At 39.7% G+C, this 13,343-nt stretch overlaps 1 protein-coding gene across 2 annotated transcripts in view; it reads right to left on the reverse strand.

Annotated features, from left to right (window-relative positions):
- Positions 1 to 13,343, reverse strand: part of LOC130913453 (E3 ubiquitin-protein ligase DTX1) — a 60,245-nt gene that overhangs the window by 19,400 nt on the left and 27,502 nt on the right. Inside the window, exons 3-5 of one of the 2 annotated variants that reach the window (XM_057832085.1) lie at positions 9,091 to 9,805; positions 2,609 to 2,670; positions 2,332 to 2,463 (exon numbers count right to left, since the gene is read on the reverse strand). In XM_057832085.1, coding sequence (XP_057688068.1) covers positions 2,332 to 2,463; positions 2,609 to 2,670; positions 9,091 to 9,805 — 909 coding nt within the window. Of the gene's footprint in view, positions 1 to 2,331; positions 2,494 to 2,608; positions 2,671 to 9,090; positions 9,806 to 13,343 lie in introns of both variants that reach the window. The other variant, XM_057832084.1, reaches the window with a different exon arrangement.

Raw genomic sequence — 13,343 nt, forward strand, 5'->3', positions numbered from 1 at the left:
TTTTTGTTGTTGTGCTTTCACTAAATGATACTGTCGCGACCTAAATGTTCTTAACTGCCCAAATGCATGATGGGAATTTGGGCAACCATGAGTCACAATGGTGGCTACAAATGGTATATCTTCTCTGCGTTGTATACAATACATGGTGTTAAGATAAAGATCATCTCCAGACATTCATCCCCATTTCGTGCGCTACAATAATTATAACTGTTGTGTTTAAAATGCTACAGCTTATACCAATAAATAACGCAGCTCCAAAGAATGTCTGTATTATCTATTCGCTCCTTTGAGTAATAGGCAGTGCTTTCAACTCCTCGCCATAGTGAGGAGTGGACCGGCGATCCAGGTTGGCTCTTTGTCGTGGGTTGGCTAGGTTTGCCCCACTTCCTCCTTAGGAAGGCGGCGGCGTGCATACAAGTACCGAAAGGCGTTGGATGGCTTTTGTGGGTACTTTTATTAACAAAACAAAAGCATGTGGGGGACGCAGCATTTTAAGCCTGCGCTAACTGCGCATTATCTCTACTGTCTACTCTCTCGCTCCCTCTCTCTGACTCGCTCGACCACTTTCTTCCTCACTGCTCAATCTGACAATGCCGGTCACATTGAAAATAACAGCGGCCCCTTGGGAGTGCCGGTAACACTTGCATCCACTCCACTTGCTTAGCTCTCAATATACTTCAAACGGCGCAATTGTAGTCTGTTCTCGGCAATGCTTGAGTGGTTCGTTCCGCGCATGCGTTAATTGCGTTAAATATTTTAACGTGATTAATTTTATAAATTAATTACTGCCCGTTAACGCGTTAATTTTGACAGCCCTAATATATACCCTTTTAAAGGTCTTTTTTTTCCCTTCAATTTGTCTTTGTTTGGATCGATTATCATCTAACATATCGGAGAAAATGCGACAGTACCAAAAAAATACAATTAAGTGATAGTGATGAGGTAGATATCCGTGACTATTTTACAGACAACAATTTTTTTCATTGTGACGTAATTTGTTTAAAAGTTTAAAATATGCGAGCGAATAATTTTTCAAAGTTTAAAATTTTTTTTTTTTTTAAACAAAATACAAGACATCAATTAATGATTCTAAGCTAAAAATGACAGACATTTTGAATAATAAATATAATTAACTACCTTGATTTTATGGCTGGGTTGAAACAAAAGCGGTTGCACGTCGTCAGTAAACGGGGGTTTTCAGGGTAAAACGGACAAATTCAAAATAGTTCGGGGGCTTAATGCGCCATGAATCTGCTATTGCAGCATATAGACATATTGTTCTATCAAACACAAAAGTTGTTTTGGCTTAAAATACAGCATTTTCTTACAGAGAGGTGCAAGAGCAGAAACTGCTTTTTCAGTCTTGTCTGTGTTTTCCGCCATATATCTATATTAACCTAGTGACCTTTTTAGGCATTTTTTCTTTTTTTTCTTCTTCAAATTGTGGCGTCCATATTTGGATCACAGCAGGGACCAGATGCAGCAATCATTCATGATTGAAGCTTTTAGTATTTGAAATATTACTAAAGTTTGTGTGATTTAGACCAACCGTGTCACTTTCATTTTTTAATATACAAAATATTAAGTGGCCACTCCACCCCCCACCCCCCGTCTGATGTGGCCTGGATAGCCAGTAGCCTGGATGCCCGAGTGTCCAAACTACAAAAACGTGTCCAGTCCGCGCCTGCGCTAAACTGACAGTACTAATTCTATATTACACACACACACGCACACAAGGTGGGCCACCCAGGACAGAAATGCCATGTTTTGGTTCCAAGTAAGAATGGACATTTCAACATCAGTACTTCTCAAATTGCATCAATCACCACTCCCCTTGCTAAAATAAAATATAAATAAATGATAATATGTTGTTGCTTAATGTAAAAATAAAACTCAGCACATGCTATTGCTTTGTAAAGTCCAACCAGGGAATTTGGGCGCAATGCTGTTAGTGACGCAGGTTAAGACAAAATCTCACAAGGTAGCTGTAAATAAAGGTATAAGGGGTATATAAGGGGCATAAGCAACATGAGCTTGGATGCATGCCTAGGAGGACAACTGCAGTGTAGGCGAGGGATGGAAGCCTCACTGATCAATTAGGACAAAGACTCCTTTCCATGGCTTCCATTGACCCGCTTTCATTCAGGCAATGCCCTGTAAACCGATTTCAGCCCGTCTGATGGGTAGAAAAATTTGTTGGCTGCGGTCTGTATTGTTTAACCTGCATGCATGAAGATTTTGGAATAAACATAAATCTGCCTCCTATGGATGCCCCAACCTCCCCTGCACTGCACAACTCCTGATCCAGCATTCTTGCTTTGACCAGCTTACCTTTCCTCAGGTGCTTTTTCTTGGTCTTGCGTCGCATACCATTGACTCCCGGCACAGGCTTCATATCACTCTTACTGATGTGCGGCGGGTGAAGAATGGGCTTTGGTGCTCGGGTCAGGCAAACAGGCAGACCTACAGCGCACATCAGGATACCGGTCATACCTGACGCGTATGTAATAACACACACACAAACAGAAATACATAGAAAAATTGAATAATTATTGTAACCGGAATTAGAATACGTCCACCACTAACAAAATATTTTAGCTGATCCAACCTGCTAATGCTGGATGTACTGGTCCAGATCCAGTTAGGTTTTTGACTGGGAGAGCAGGAACCCTACCATGAGAAAAACAACAAAGCTAAAGTATTAATTATCTTAAAATAGATCCCCAAGCCCTCCAAAATGACCCTTCAACATTGCCCCAAACTGCTAGCATAACAGTTGGTTATGCTCCATGTACCAACAGCAAAACTCAGGTTAATATACAGTATTGGCCCGAATATGAGACGGTGTTTTTGCATTGAAATAAGACTGAAAATGAGGTGGTCGTCTTATATTCGGGGTCTAGACATTATACCCATTCACGACGCGAGATGGCGCCAGATATCATTGAAGCGATGATCTGTCATGACAGATCTCAGCTACTCTTAAGTTTAACCAGTTTGCATTATTTTATTGCAATGTTTTTCCTTATTCAGATTTGTTTCAAGACTACAGTTACAGTTAAGACTTCACTTTGATGGTTAATGCAGTTATTGCAATTTTGCTGTTGTATCACAATAGATTGGTTTATTTACATTTCAAAAACTAGAAGCCATTCATTTATGAATGTGATTACACTTTAGTTGACATATTTAAATGTTCAGATATTAAGATTTGAATGAGGCAAAATAGCATGCTTTTTCTCTCAAATATATTGTTATAATCATTTGTTTCGGATGTACTGTAATTATTTTCTGTATAAAATTAATTTGGTGTTCAAAAAGTCTTTTTTCAAACTTGAGTCTTGAAAAAGAGAGGGTCGTCTTATAATCAGGGCTGTCTTATATTCGGGCCAATATGGTAAGTGCATCAACACAGAGATACTGAGGCATTTGTGATACGAAGAGACAATGTCACATTTGCATGGGTCTGCTCTATGCTGACTGAGAATTGTGACTTCCCTGCACACATGGACGACGAGGACCGTTTGTATGCATATTTAAGCCTATTCGGCAGAGCATGGAAAAAAACAAAAAACTCAATACTCAAGTGTTTACACATATTAAAAGCCTTAAATCAAGGTGAGCAAAACAATTCAAACAAACAGCCATCAACTTTGATGTGTATAGCATTTATGTGCGATAATTACAGTATATTCATACGGTAACTAGCTGACTCTTCTGTTTTTGGTGGCATTAGTCTCAATGAAGATACACATCGCACAACCATAACTCATAGCTTGTGACTGTGGAAGAGGCTATTGAATCTTTATTAATGTAGCCTCCATGTACAAATGTGCTGATCACTTCATCCACCCAACACTAGCTACTAAAGCTTGAAATGGCTCTGCTCTTGCCCTTGCAGCTCAGAGGTTTTTCACAAATCCACATCAACTGACTCCTTTGATGTAAGAGTGACCCCCTTTTTCTGTGCCAGCAGAAGGAGAGGGCAGAGGGGCGGGGGCGATGAAGTTTTGTCCTGTGGCCAGGGGTGCTGGAAGTCACTCACTGCGGGGGTGCTGAGGATCTTTTTTTAGTTTGTTCCATCCGAAAACAGCAGTTTCGGTCCAAATGTTTCATGCTTGCACGTTTTCTCCATAAAAGGCGTGAACAATGGCAGTACACACGAATGCTGGATAGTTTACGTACCACTACTAGGCTACTACAAAGAAAGCGTTCTATTTCACCTACAGTGTGTGTTGGAGTTTTTGTAGTGAAAATAAAAGCGCCCGTGTATTCTAATGCAAATCCCCGCAGCTCGACAGCGTAGTGACAAAACCATTTGAAAACTAAAAGGGCCAATAAGCCTCGGTTTAACGCTTCCTTTTCACAACACAAAAATAAATTACACATAAATATCCCACAGCGCTTCGCATGGCGGCAGCTCAACAGCAACAACAAACAATAATATGGCTACAATGCAAGCATGTCTTTCTTATTTGAAGATACCCAAGGACAATCAGTCATCTTCATTTTCGGCCTCCAATTTAATTTTAGAAAATGTCGCTGCCCTTGCAAAAAAAAAAAAAACACTCAATAGTTAATTTTTCCGTTCCAAAAGCACCTTACTCACCATGACCCGGTCGCAAGCAAGGTGTAAGGTGGTGTTAACAAAAAAAAAAAAAAAAAAAAAAAAAAAAAAAAAAAAAAAAACCTTTTCCAAGTTGTATATTTAATCCACACAGTTAAATACGTTAGTTTCAATATTTTATTCATTTATTTTTAACATTAAAAAAATCTACCAAAACACTTTTTACTCCCCAACACCAGGGGGTTCTGCAGCACCCTGAGCACCTCACTTCCCACGCCACAAACTGTGGCACGGGAACGCAAACTCCAGCTAATTCCAGGGGTGTAGTACTTTTTACTGCTTTCACATATTCGTGTTTGATCAAGACTGCAAGATGGTGAACTCACCAATGCAAATCCCAGCATGACATTTCTATTTGCTCAAATAAACCAAGTCAAAATCTTCAATTAAATACATTTTAGGTCTAACATGGGTATTCAGGCCTATTCCAACCAGTAATGGGTGCATAGGTTGTCCACAAAGAGAGAACAGTAGGCCTAATCAATTTCATTCATCAATAGGGTGAATGAGTCCTAAAGGGCCTTAGTGTTCTCAGTGGATATACTGTACTGTACAAACTTGCTACTACCATACAATGCAGAGAGCCAGCAACTTAAATTAGGGATTGTTTTGATCTTTTGCAATCCACTGGAAATTAAGATCAGACAATGAGCTCCAGAGAGTATTGCATAATAAATATGCAATATAAATATTATAAAACTGCTGCAAAAAAAATAAAAATTCATGAATATGAGCTAGACTGAAACAAGTAAACACTTTTCTAACACTGTTTATTCATACAAAGTCAGCAGACATTGCCTCTTGCAAGTATTGTACTGCAACTCAATTTGTAAAATTGCACACTAGCAGTTGTCTGTCTGGTTTAGATAAGCACATCTGCAGGTAGTTAGTCGTTCCGTCCTAGTTGAGCCCTTTCTAACTACACCTCTATCATTTTCAACGTTTAATTCTCAAGTCACAATAATTTGGTTGCATTTGGTCAGGTCTTCATTGCGAACAAAAACAGCCCTTCTGTCTGATTGAGCACACTTCTTTGATCCCATTCAGTCAACTGGGATGAATGCAACCACCTTGACATTTCTTACACTCTGCCAAATCAGGACTTTCTCTTCCCTCAAATATGTGTTCATCCCCTCAATCCTATTTGACCATATTTTTCCTTCAGTACGGCTATGTTCTTTTCAGACATGAACTGTCGGAGGCTAGCAGCATTGTGAATTGGTGCGTTGTCATGGTGAAGCAGTCATTGTGCCGCCACAACATTTCTACATATGCTTGTACTGATGGAAGCAAATGTCACACCTCTGTTTGGCAGCTTCAAATAGTGTCCAAGAAATGAGCAATCTGACGAGTCCGTGTGTCCGTCTACAGTTCGCCATTGACTTGGGGAGAGCACTGGACTGAATGTTACCGAGCAAATGATCCATGAAGGAAGACTGTTCATCCCCTACTACGGTACGGAGTTGAAGATACTGTTGCCCAAAATATGAATAATTACATTCCTAAAAAGGAGCAGGATGAGGCACAGTGATGTTGACAGCATTTAACATCAACAAAGGTAGGCCTATCTGATCACCTACTGTAATTAATAAGCTGTAGCTGTTGACAAGTTTTTTTTTTTTTTTTTTTTTAAATATCTTGCACTTCTCTCATAAAATGTAAGGTTTACTGGAGCTTAGTTGGGCTGGTGGGACAGCTCACAGCAAAGAAGAAAAAAAATCCTTATTTTAAATTTAAAACTTGCCAGGTATGGACTTGCCCACATTCAATTTTCAACTCTACGTCTACTGAAACCAACAAATACAATAGTAACCATTGTTAAACCAATTAATCTCGGGCGATTGCGATGGTGAAACCACTAATAATTGTGCATGGAAACTAGGGCTGTCCTAAACGACTAATTTTATCTCGATTAGTCAGCAGACTATTTTTATGATAAGTTGACGAATATAATTTATTATTATTTTTTTAACTAAAAGCGGCATGGAAAATGAATGAATGAATGAATTTAGCAGTGAAATTTTTGGTGACGCCTATTAATTCACAAAAACATTTTGGAATACTTAAATTCTTTATTAAAGTAAAAATAAACACGTATATAATAAATCACAACAGCATTAACTAGTGCAAAAGAATGGAATGTAAACAGATTCAGAACACCGACTTTGCCTTTCCAACATGATTCAAAACAATTCTTGAAAGAAATATCTAGCATTAATATTATAGTACTATATACTACTATAGATTAGTATAATAATAATTATTCATTGCCAATCAGATTTTTCATTAAGGGTGTCATTTTAAAGCTATTCTTAGTGTAGAATCTGAATTCTGAAGTATGTGGGATTGACTCCAGAAATCATTATTTATGTGACAAACATGACATTCTTTTATTTTGAAATGTTCACCGGAAGTACGTTCGCTAAACCACTAACCGTAAGCTTTAAACTCTGCAAAAAGAGTACTTTTCGTCATTGCATGCGGTGTCAGTCATGGATTTTTTTTTCTTCATTTTTTCGTTTGCAAATGATGTTAACCAGCGATTTTTCATGTTGGAAGTGTCACCTTTCAACCGCAATTTTGCATTTTGGAGAAGACTGCCAATGTTTTATAGCAGACTAAAGTAGGTTGTCTTTTTCCCCCCCCATTAGCCTCAATGTAGTAATGCAAACGTTTACAGTGTTTAATATACAGTACATGCGTTTCCTTATTTTGTATGTCTAAACTTTAATTCTATGACGTGTTGATGACCAATAAACATCAGTGAAAGGAACTGTAGTCTCATATGCCATCAACACGTACGCACAAATGTATGCACGCACGCGGCGATTAAACGCAGCCGTGAAAATTACCACCCTCATTTTTATTTACCGTGCGATAAATGGACTCATTGCATATCGTGACAGACTAAGCAACCTAAATAAAACATGTCGTTAGTTAGTTAGTTAGTTAGATGGACTTACGATCTTCCAGCTTGTTGTCTCCTGTCATCTTACGAAATTAGAACTGGATGACTGCGCTTTTGGTGTTCATTCACAGCCCACGTGCAGCCTGGTATGCAGGCTTGGCATTGAAGAGACAGGACACAACAGTGTACCCTCCTTTGTTTCGTTAAAATAAATCATGTTTTGGCCACTCTGGTTCGCTTTTTTGGCTTTGTGCCGCTTTCCCCGCTTGCATACCGAGCGACCAACATTCTCAACTTTCCAAGCATGTATATATTTTTTTTACCCTCCATTAACCTTAGACGCGATGTTGTGCTCGTTGACACATTTACATCATCGATGACGTCGACTAGTTGGGACAGCTCTAATGGAAACCTAGCAATTGAACCAACACAATCTGCCCAAACAAGTATCTTAATACAACTTCCAAAATAGAGGTAAATTTTGTGGAGTTTTAATGAGAGGAAGAATCTGCTCATAAATATAATCTAGCATAAGAGTCATACAAACACTACACAATGGGCCAATTATGATTTTTTTTTAATCTACTTGCAAAAATATCTGACATCTCACATTTTTTCTAGATGTCTGTTTGCCTCCCACAAGTGAGCGACTGTGTGTGTGAGGTTTGTGTTTTCGCACACGTGAGAGCGTGCTGCTGGGGTATGTAAACCACGTGCATCCTGTACGTTGAGCCACTCGCCTGAGAATTTTTGTACTTTGCATTACCCCAGCCTCTTCGAGAGCTTTCTTGCTCAGTCTCCACTAAAGTGCTAGGTGAGAAAGCCCACGCAAATCTTATAAATTTTCTCCTTCCTGTTGTACACATGTACGTACATTGCGCTTTTAAAGAAAAGAATCCGTTTCCTTGTGAATAAATAATGTGACCTTTAAGTGGCATATAAGGTGAAAGTATGCTTCTTGGTGAAAGCTGTAACTGTGTCGCAAGGACAAATTCTCATGGAATACCGAGAGAGAGTTTAAAAAAACTCGCCCCACAAAAAAGAACTAAAAAATAATACCAAAAAAATCAATTTTCCTCAATGATCTGGACCACTGAAGCCAAACCACTCAGCTCAAACACCATTTTCCATGATCCATTATTAATCCCCCCCCCCCCCCCCCCCCCCACCCATTGGGAAGCTTGACCTCCGTGGCTAAGAGGTCTACACAGATGCACCACAACCTACCTCTCATGCTCATACCACTCACCACACAGCTAATGAAACCAGAAAGTGGATGACGTCACATGTATCCACAAGCCATGCTGCAACAACACAGTGTGATAATGACAAATGAGTTCAAAGACGAAGCAAAAGAAAGGAGCTGCAGTTATTTCCTGCCTTTGGGGACCAACATAAGCTCATTATGGAGCAGCAACCATTTCAGATACATACATGGGAGGCATTTCTAGTTGGACTCAAAGGCTTTTCTGCAGAAATACTGATCAGCATAAAAAAAATACAATGATAACACACACACACACCCACACACAAAAAAATAGAGACTGCTCATTACCCTGGAGGGATAGTTCCTCTAGGAGTAGCCATGGAGATTCGTTGAGTGCCAGGTCTGTTCAGGTTGTTCTGACCATTGATGGCGAGGGTATTGTGGCCATGAGATGACATCACAGGAAAGTTGGCTGGGGACAAAGGCACCTGCACCTGTTCACCTTTGGCTTGCCCGCCTCCTGTACTCATATTATTAGTCGTGGATGACGTTGGAGACCAAAGAGAGGTTCCAGCAAAGGTGTTGCTCTGGCGCACAGCCGTCAGCGTTCCCGCCGCACTGGTATTGCCTGCCGCCACTCCGTGGAGCTTCCGTCGCTGAGAGGCAAGAATGGCATTTGATGCTGCTCTTGTACTGTTTACCAGAATACATTGCTGGCAGGAACAGGGCTGGCCAGAACTGGCCCCCACAGGCCAAGACTGAGACTTGGGGATGGAACCCATGATGAGTGGATAAGCAAGATCCATACGCCTCCGAAGGCGGCGTTTGCGCTGGCTCTGCTTGTTAGTTTGAGACATGCTGTTGAAGTCAATGAGGTAACTAAAGCCTAGAGAGGTCAAATCCAGCCAGGGGTGCTGCTTCTCATAGGCATTCTGAATGGTCACACAGATTTCCATATCATATGGGGTCCAAGTACTGTTGTCGTTCTCCCACTCCCACACCACGCCTTTGCCCGGTGCAGAGGACGGTTCATAGAAGTTCCTCTGCACGGGTCTCATGGTGCCTGAAAACATAAAAAAAGCATGGAAGAGGAATGTTAGGATAGTGTCTTCAGATATTTTAGACATTTATTAGTGGAAACATTTTTCAAGCTGATATGAAATTTAAGCACAGACAACAATTAAATAAGTTATTGAAACAAATGGAATTACTTTAATCTCAGTTCTTGGTTCATCCTATTTGGAAATTAACAAGAGCCGAGTCAGGTACATAGGGTGCTAATGACTTTCCATTTACCATACTTGTTGCATTAAATTAGCAGCTCAAGCTATTTCAGCTAGATCATCAGAAATCAAAGTTTTATATTCTCCAAAAAGGTCCAAAGCCTCAACGGGACCATCAAATAATTAAAGAAACAGACATTCACACCTACAAATTTCTGCTTTGTCAGTCCCTAGACTCCAGCATCTTCAAGGACCAATACCCTACTACTCATAGACATTTAGCTCCCTGTTCATTACAATGGAGTATAATGGTCTCTTGGGAATGTTAACCTTTAAATTTCAGTGAGTGTTCACAGCCTTCTTTCCCATATGAGTAAACTGCACCACATAGAACAAGAGTGATAATGAACAAATGTTTGATTAAAAAACAAAACCAAAATTATCTTCAACAATTCTTAAAGGCAATCTGATCTTGAGTCTGATTCAAGGATTCATTCAGATGTCAGATTTATTTGCGCTGGCCAGAAAAACAGACACACACAAATTTTTTTCTTGCTTAAGGAGCATATAACAGTTTCCAGGACATTCATGCTCCTTCTGTAAAAAGAAAAAAAAAAAAAAAACAGTACAACTGTGTCCACACAAAAATTAAAACATGAGTTGTTGATGTTCACACCGCTTCTCTCCATGTCCTTCCTAACAGGAAACTTAGCAAAAGTGTCCGCTTCCTGACTTGTCTTGTGTGATTTTAGTAACCATCTTTCCTGCCCTACACTCAAACGTCCTCCCGTTGCCCTTGCCTTCCTATCAAGTGAGTACTAGCTGTGTGATGTATCACCTCGTCAGACTCCACAGAGGGACTCTCACCCCCACTGTCACTCAGGTCCAAGGCAGTTCAGGGAGAGCCCAGCTGCCCTTCCAGGTCTCAGCTGAAGGAAAACATCCTGCAGGCTGTTTATTGCTGGAGGCCAATTGTGCTTCGTTTTCAAATAGCTTTGTTTTCCTCTGGCAGTGACCGAAGACCTGTCTAAATTATTGCTGCTTGGCAGCACATCTTACTGCAACTGTAACATCCTTGACTATCCTCAGATGCCAGCTGCAAGAAATGAAAATATATCTCGTACAGTTTAAATACCTTTAAGAAAATGGAGACACATGGCCAATACAGGAAGTGTAAATAGAAGATAAAATAGAATTCCCAATACAGCTACAAAAGCTTTCACTCTTCTTAATAGTCTCAACAACATTCTAGAATGTGTCTGTAGGACGATTTATCCATTCATTCCGAAGAACATTTGTGAGGTAAGAGGTAACTGAGGGCTACAAATTCTGTTCACATAAACAAGGTGACATTGTTGAGATAGCGCTCCCTCAGATGTCGAACCCATCTAAAGTGACGACATGAGTGAACTTTTCAGGAATATGCGAGCATTAAAGTGGTTGAAATGATGTGTTAAGAAGACTCACTTCTGAAATAACCTTCAAGAAGGATTATAAAAATTAGGCTCGGATTATTATTTTTTTTTAAATATTGAATTTTTAATTGATTAGTAACACCTTTGACTTGCCTTGGGTCCCTAAATGGCAAATTACATGCATTCACTGATGAGCTTAGCAATGTATGAGGGTAAACAGTAGTGTTGCACCGATACAGATACCTGGCTGTGCAGTATTGGCCGATACCAATACCATAACGATACTACTTAATTTGAAATTTATATATATACAGGACATGGTGGAAAACATTGAGGTGACGAAGTTCCACTCTGAGTCCCCCAATTTGGCCAAATTTCAAAATTGTCCAATGTGCATGAGTGATACATCATTGGAAAGCTTAGAATCTCAATTTTCTGGGGGAAGAAAAATTTTGAACAGGAAGGCATTTAGAAAAAAAAAATGTAAACAGCAGAACCCCAACTGGAGGTGAGAGCACAATTAAAGACGCCATGATTTTAACGAGATATTCTCGCGTACTGACCTCTTTTCGATCCAAAAACTCCATGTAGCATGTATCACCGAGTGTTAAGACACAGCTGTGAATGGCCACAGTCGGATTTTTGGCAAATTTTATGGGTGCAACATGGTAATATAACAAGGGTCGCAATGCAGAAATCGCAGACATCATGAAGTGGTTGAGATGTTCTTTTTCATATATTTACCCTTTTAAACCTTTTTTATTTTGTTTTGTTTGGATCGATTATTTATGATCTAAGATATCGGAGAAAATGGGACAGTAACAAAAAAAATATAATTAAGCGATAGTTATGAGGTAGATACAGTATCCGCGACTTTTTTACAGACGCCAATTTTTTCATTGTGACGTAATTTGTTTAAAAGTTTAAAAATATGCGAGTGGATAATTTTTTAAAGTCCTTTTTTTTTTTTTTAAACTAAATATTAGACATAGATTAATGATTCAAAGCTAAAAATTACAGACATTTCGAATAATAAATACGATTACTTACCTTGTTTTTATGGCTAGGTTGAAACAAAAGCGGTTGCGCGATAGCTGTAAACGGGGGTTTCCAGGGTAAAGCGGACAAATTAAAAATAGTTTGTTGGCTTAATGTGCCATGAATCTGCTATGGCAGCATATAGACAGATTGTTCTATCAAACACAACCGTTCTTTTGGCTTAAAATACAGCAGTTTATTTTAAAGAGGGGTGCAAGAGCAGAAACTGCTTTTTCAGTCTTGTCTTTGTTTTCCGCCATATACATACACACAAAAATACACACGGTCCCAGGCTTCAACTGGGACCGTGTGCTTTGGTCAGATGAGACCAAGATTGAGCTTTTTGGCAACAAACACTCTAAGTGGGTCTGGCGTGCCACGAAAGATGCGCATGCTGAAAAGCACCTCATACCCACTGTGAAGTATGGGGGTGGGTCAGTGATGCTGTGGGGCTGTTTCGCTTCCAAAGGCCCTGGGAACCTTGTTAGGGTGCATGGCATCATGAATGCTTTGAAATACCAGGACATTTTAAATCAAAATTTGTTGCCCTCTGCCCAAAAGCTGAAGATGGGTCGTCACTGGGTCTTTCAGCAAGACAATGACCCTAAACATATGGCCAAATCTACACAGAAATGGTTCACCAGACACAAAATCAAGCTCCTCCCATGGCCATCTCAGTCCCCAGACCTTGTTTTGTTGGCAAAAGGGGGTTGTACAAAGTATTAACACCAGGGGTGCTAATAATTGTGACACACATTATTTGATGTCAAATATTTTTTTCTTTATGTGGGATTTTTCCCCCACTGAATGAATGCACTTGCATTGAAGGTTGGATTTTTCTCTTTTTTTCCATTAAGGTCCCATATTATTTGAATAAAAAAATTATTAGAAGCTAAAAAACACATCTTTTTCAGGGGTGCCAATA

This window comes from Corythoichthys intestinalis, chromosome 3, assembly GCF_030265065.1.
Source record: "Corythoichthys intestinalis isolate RoL2023-P3 chromosome 3, ASM3026506v1, whole genome shotgun sequence".
Lineage (NCBI taxonomy): Eukaryota > Metazoa > Chordata > Actinopteri > Syngnathiformes > Syngnathidae > Corythoichthys > Corythoichthys intestinalis.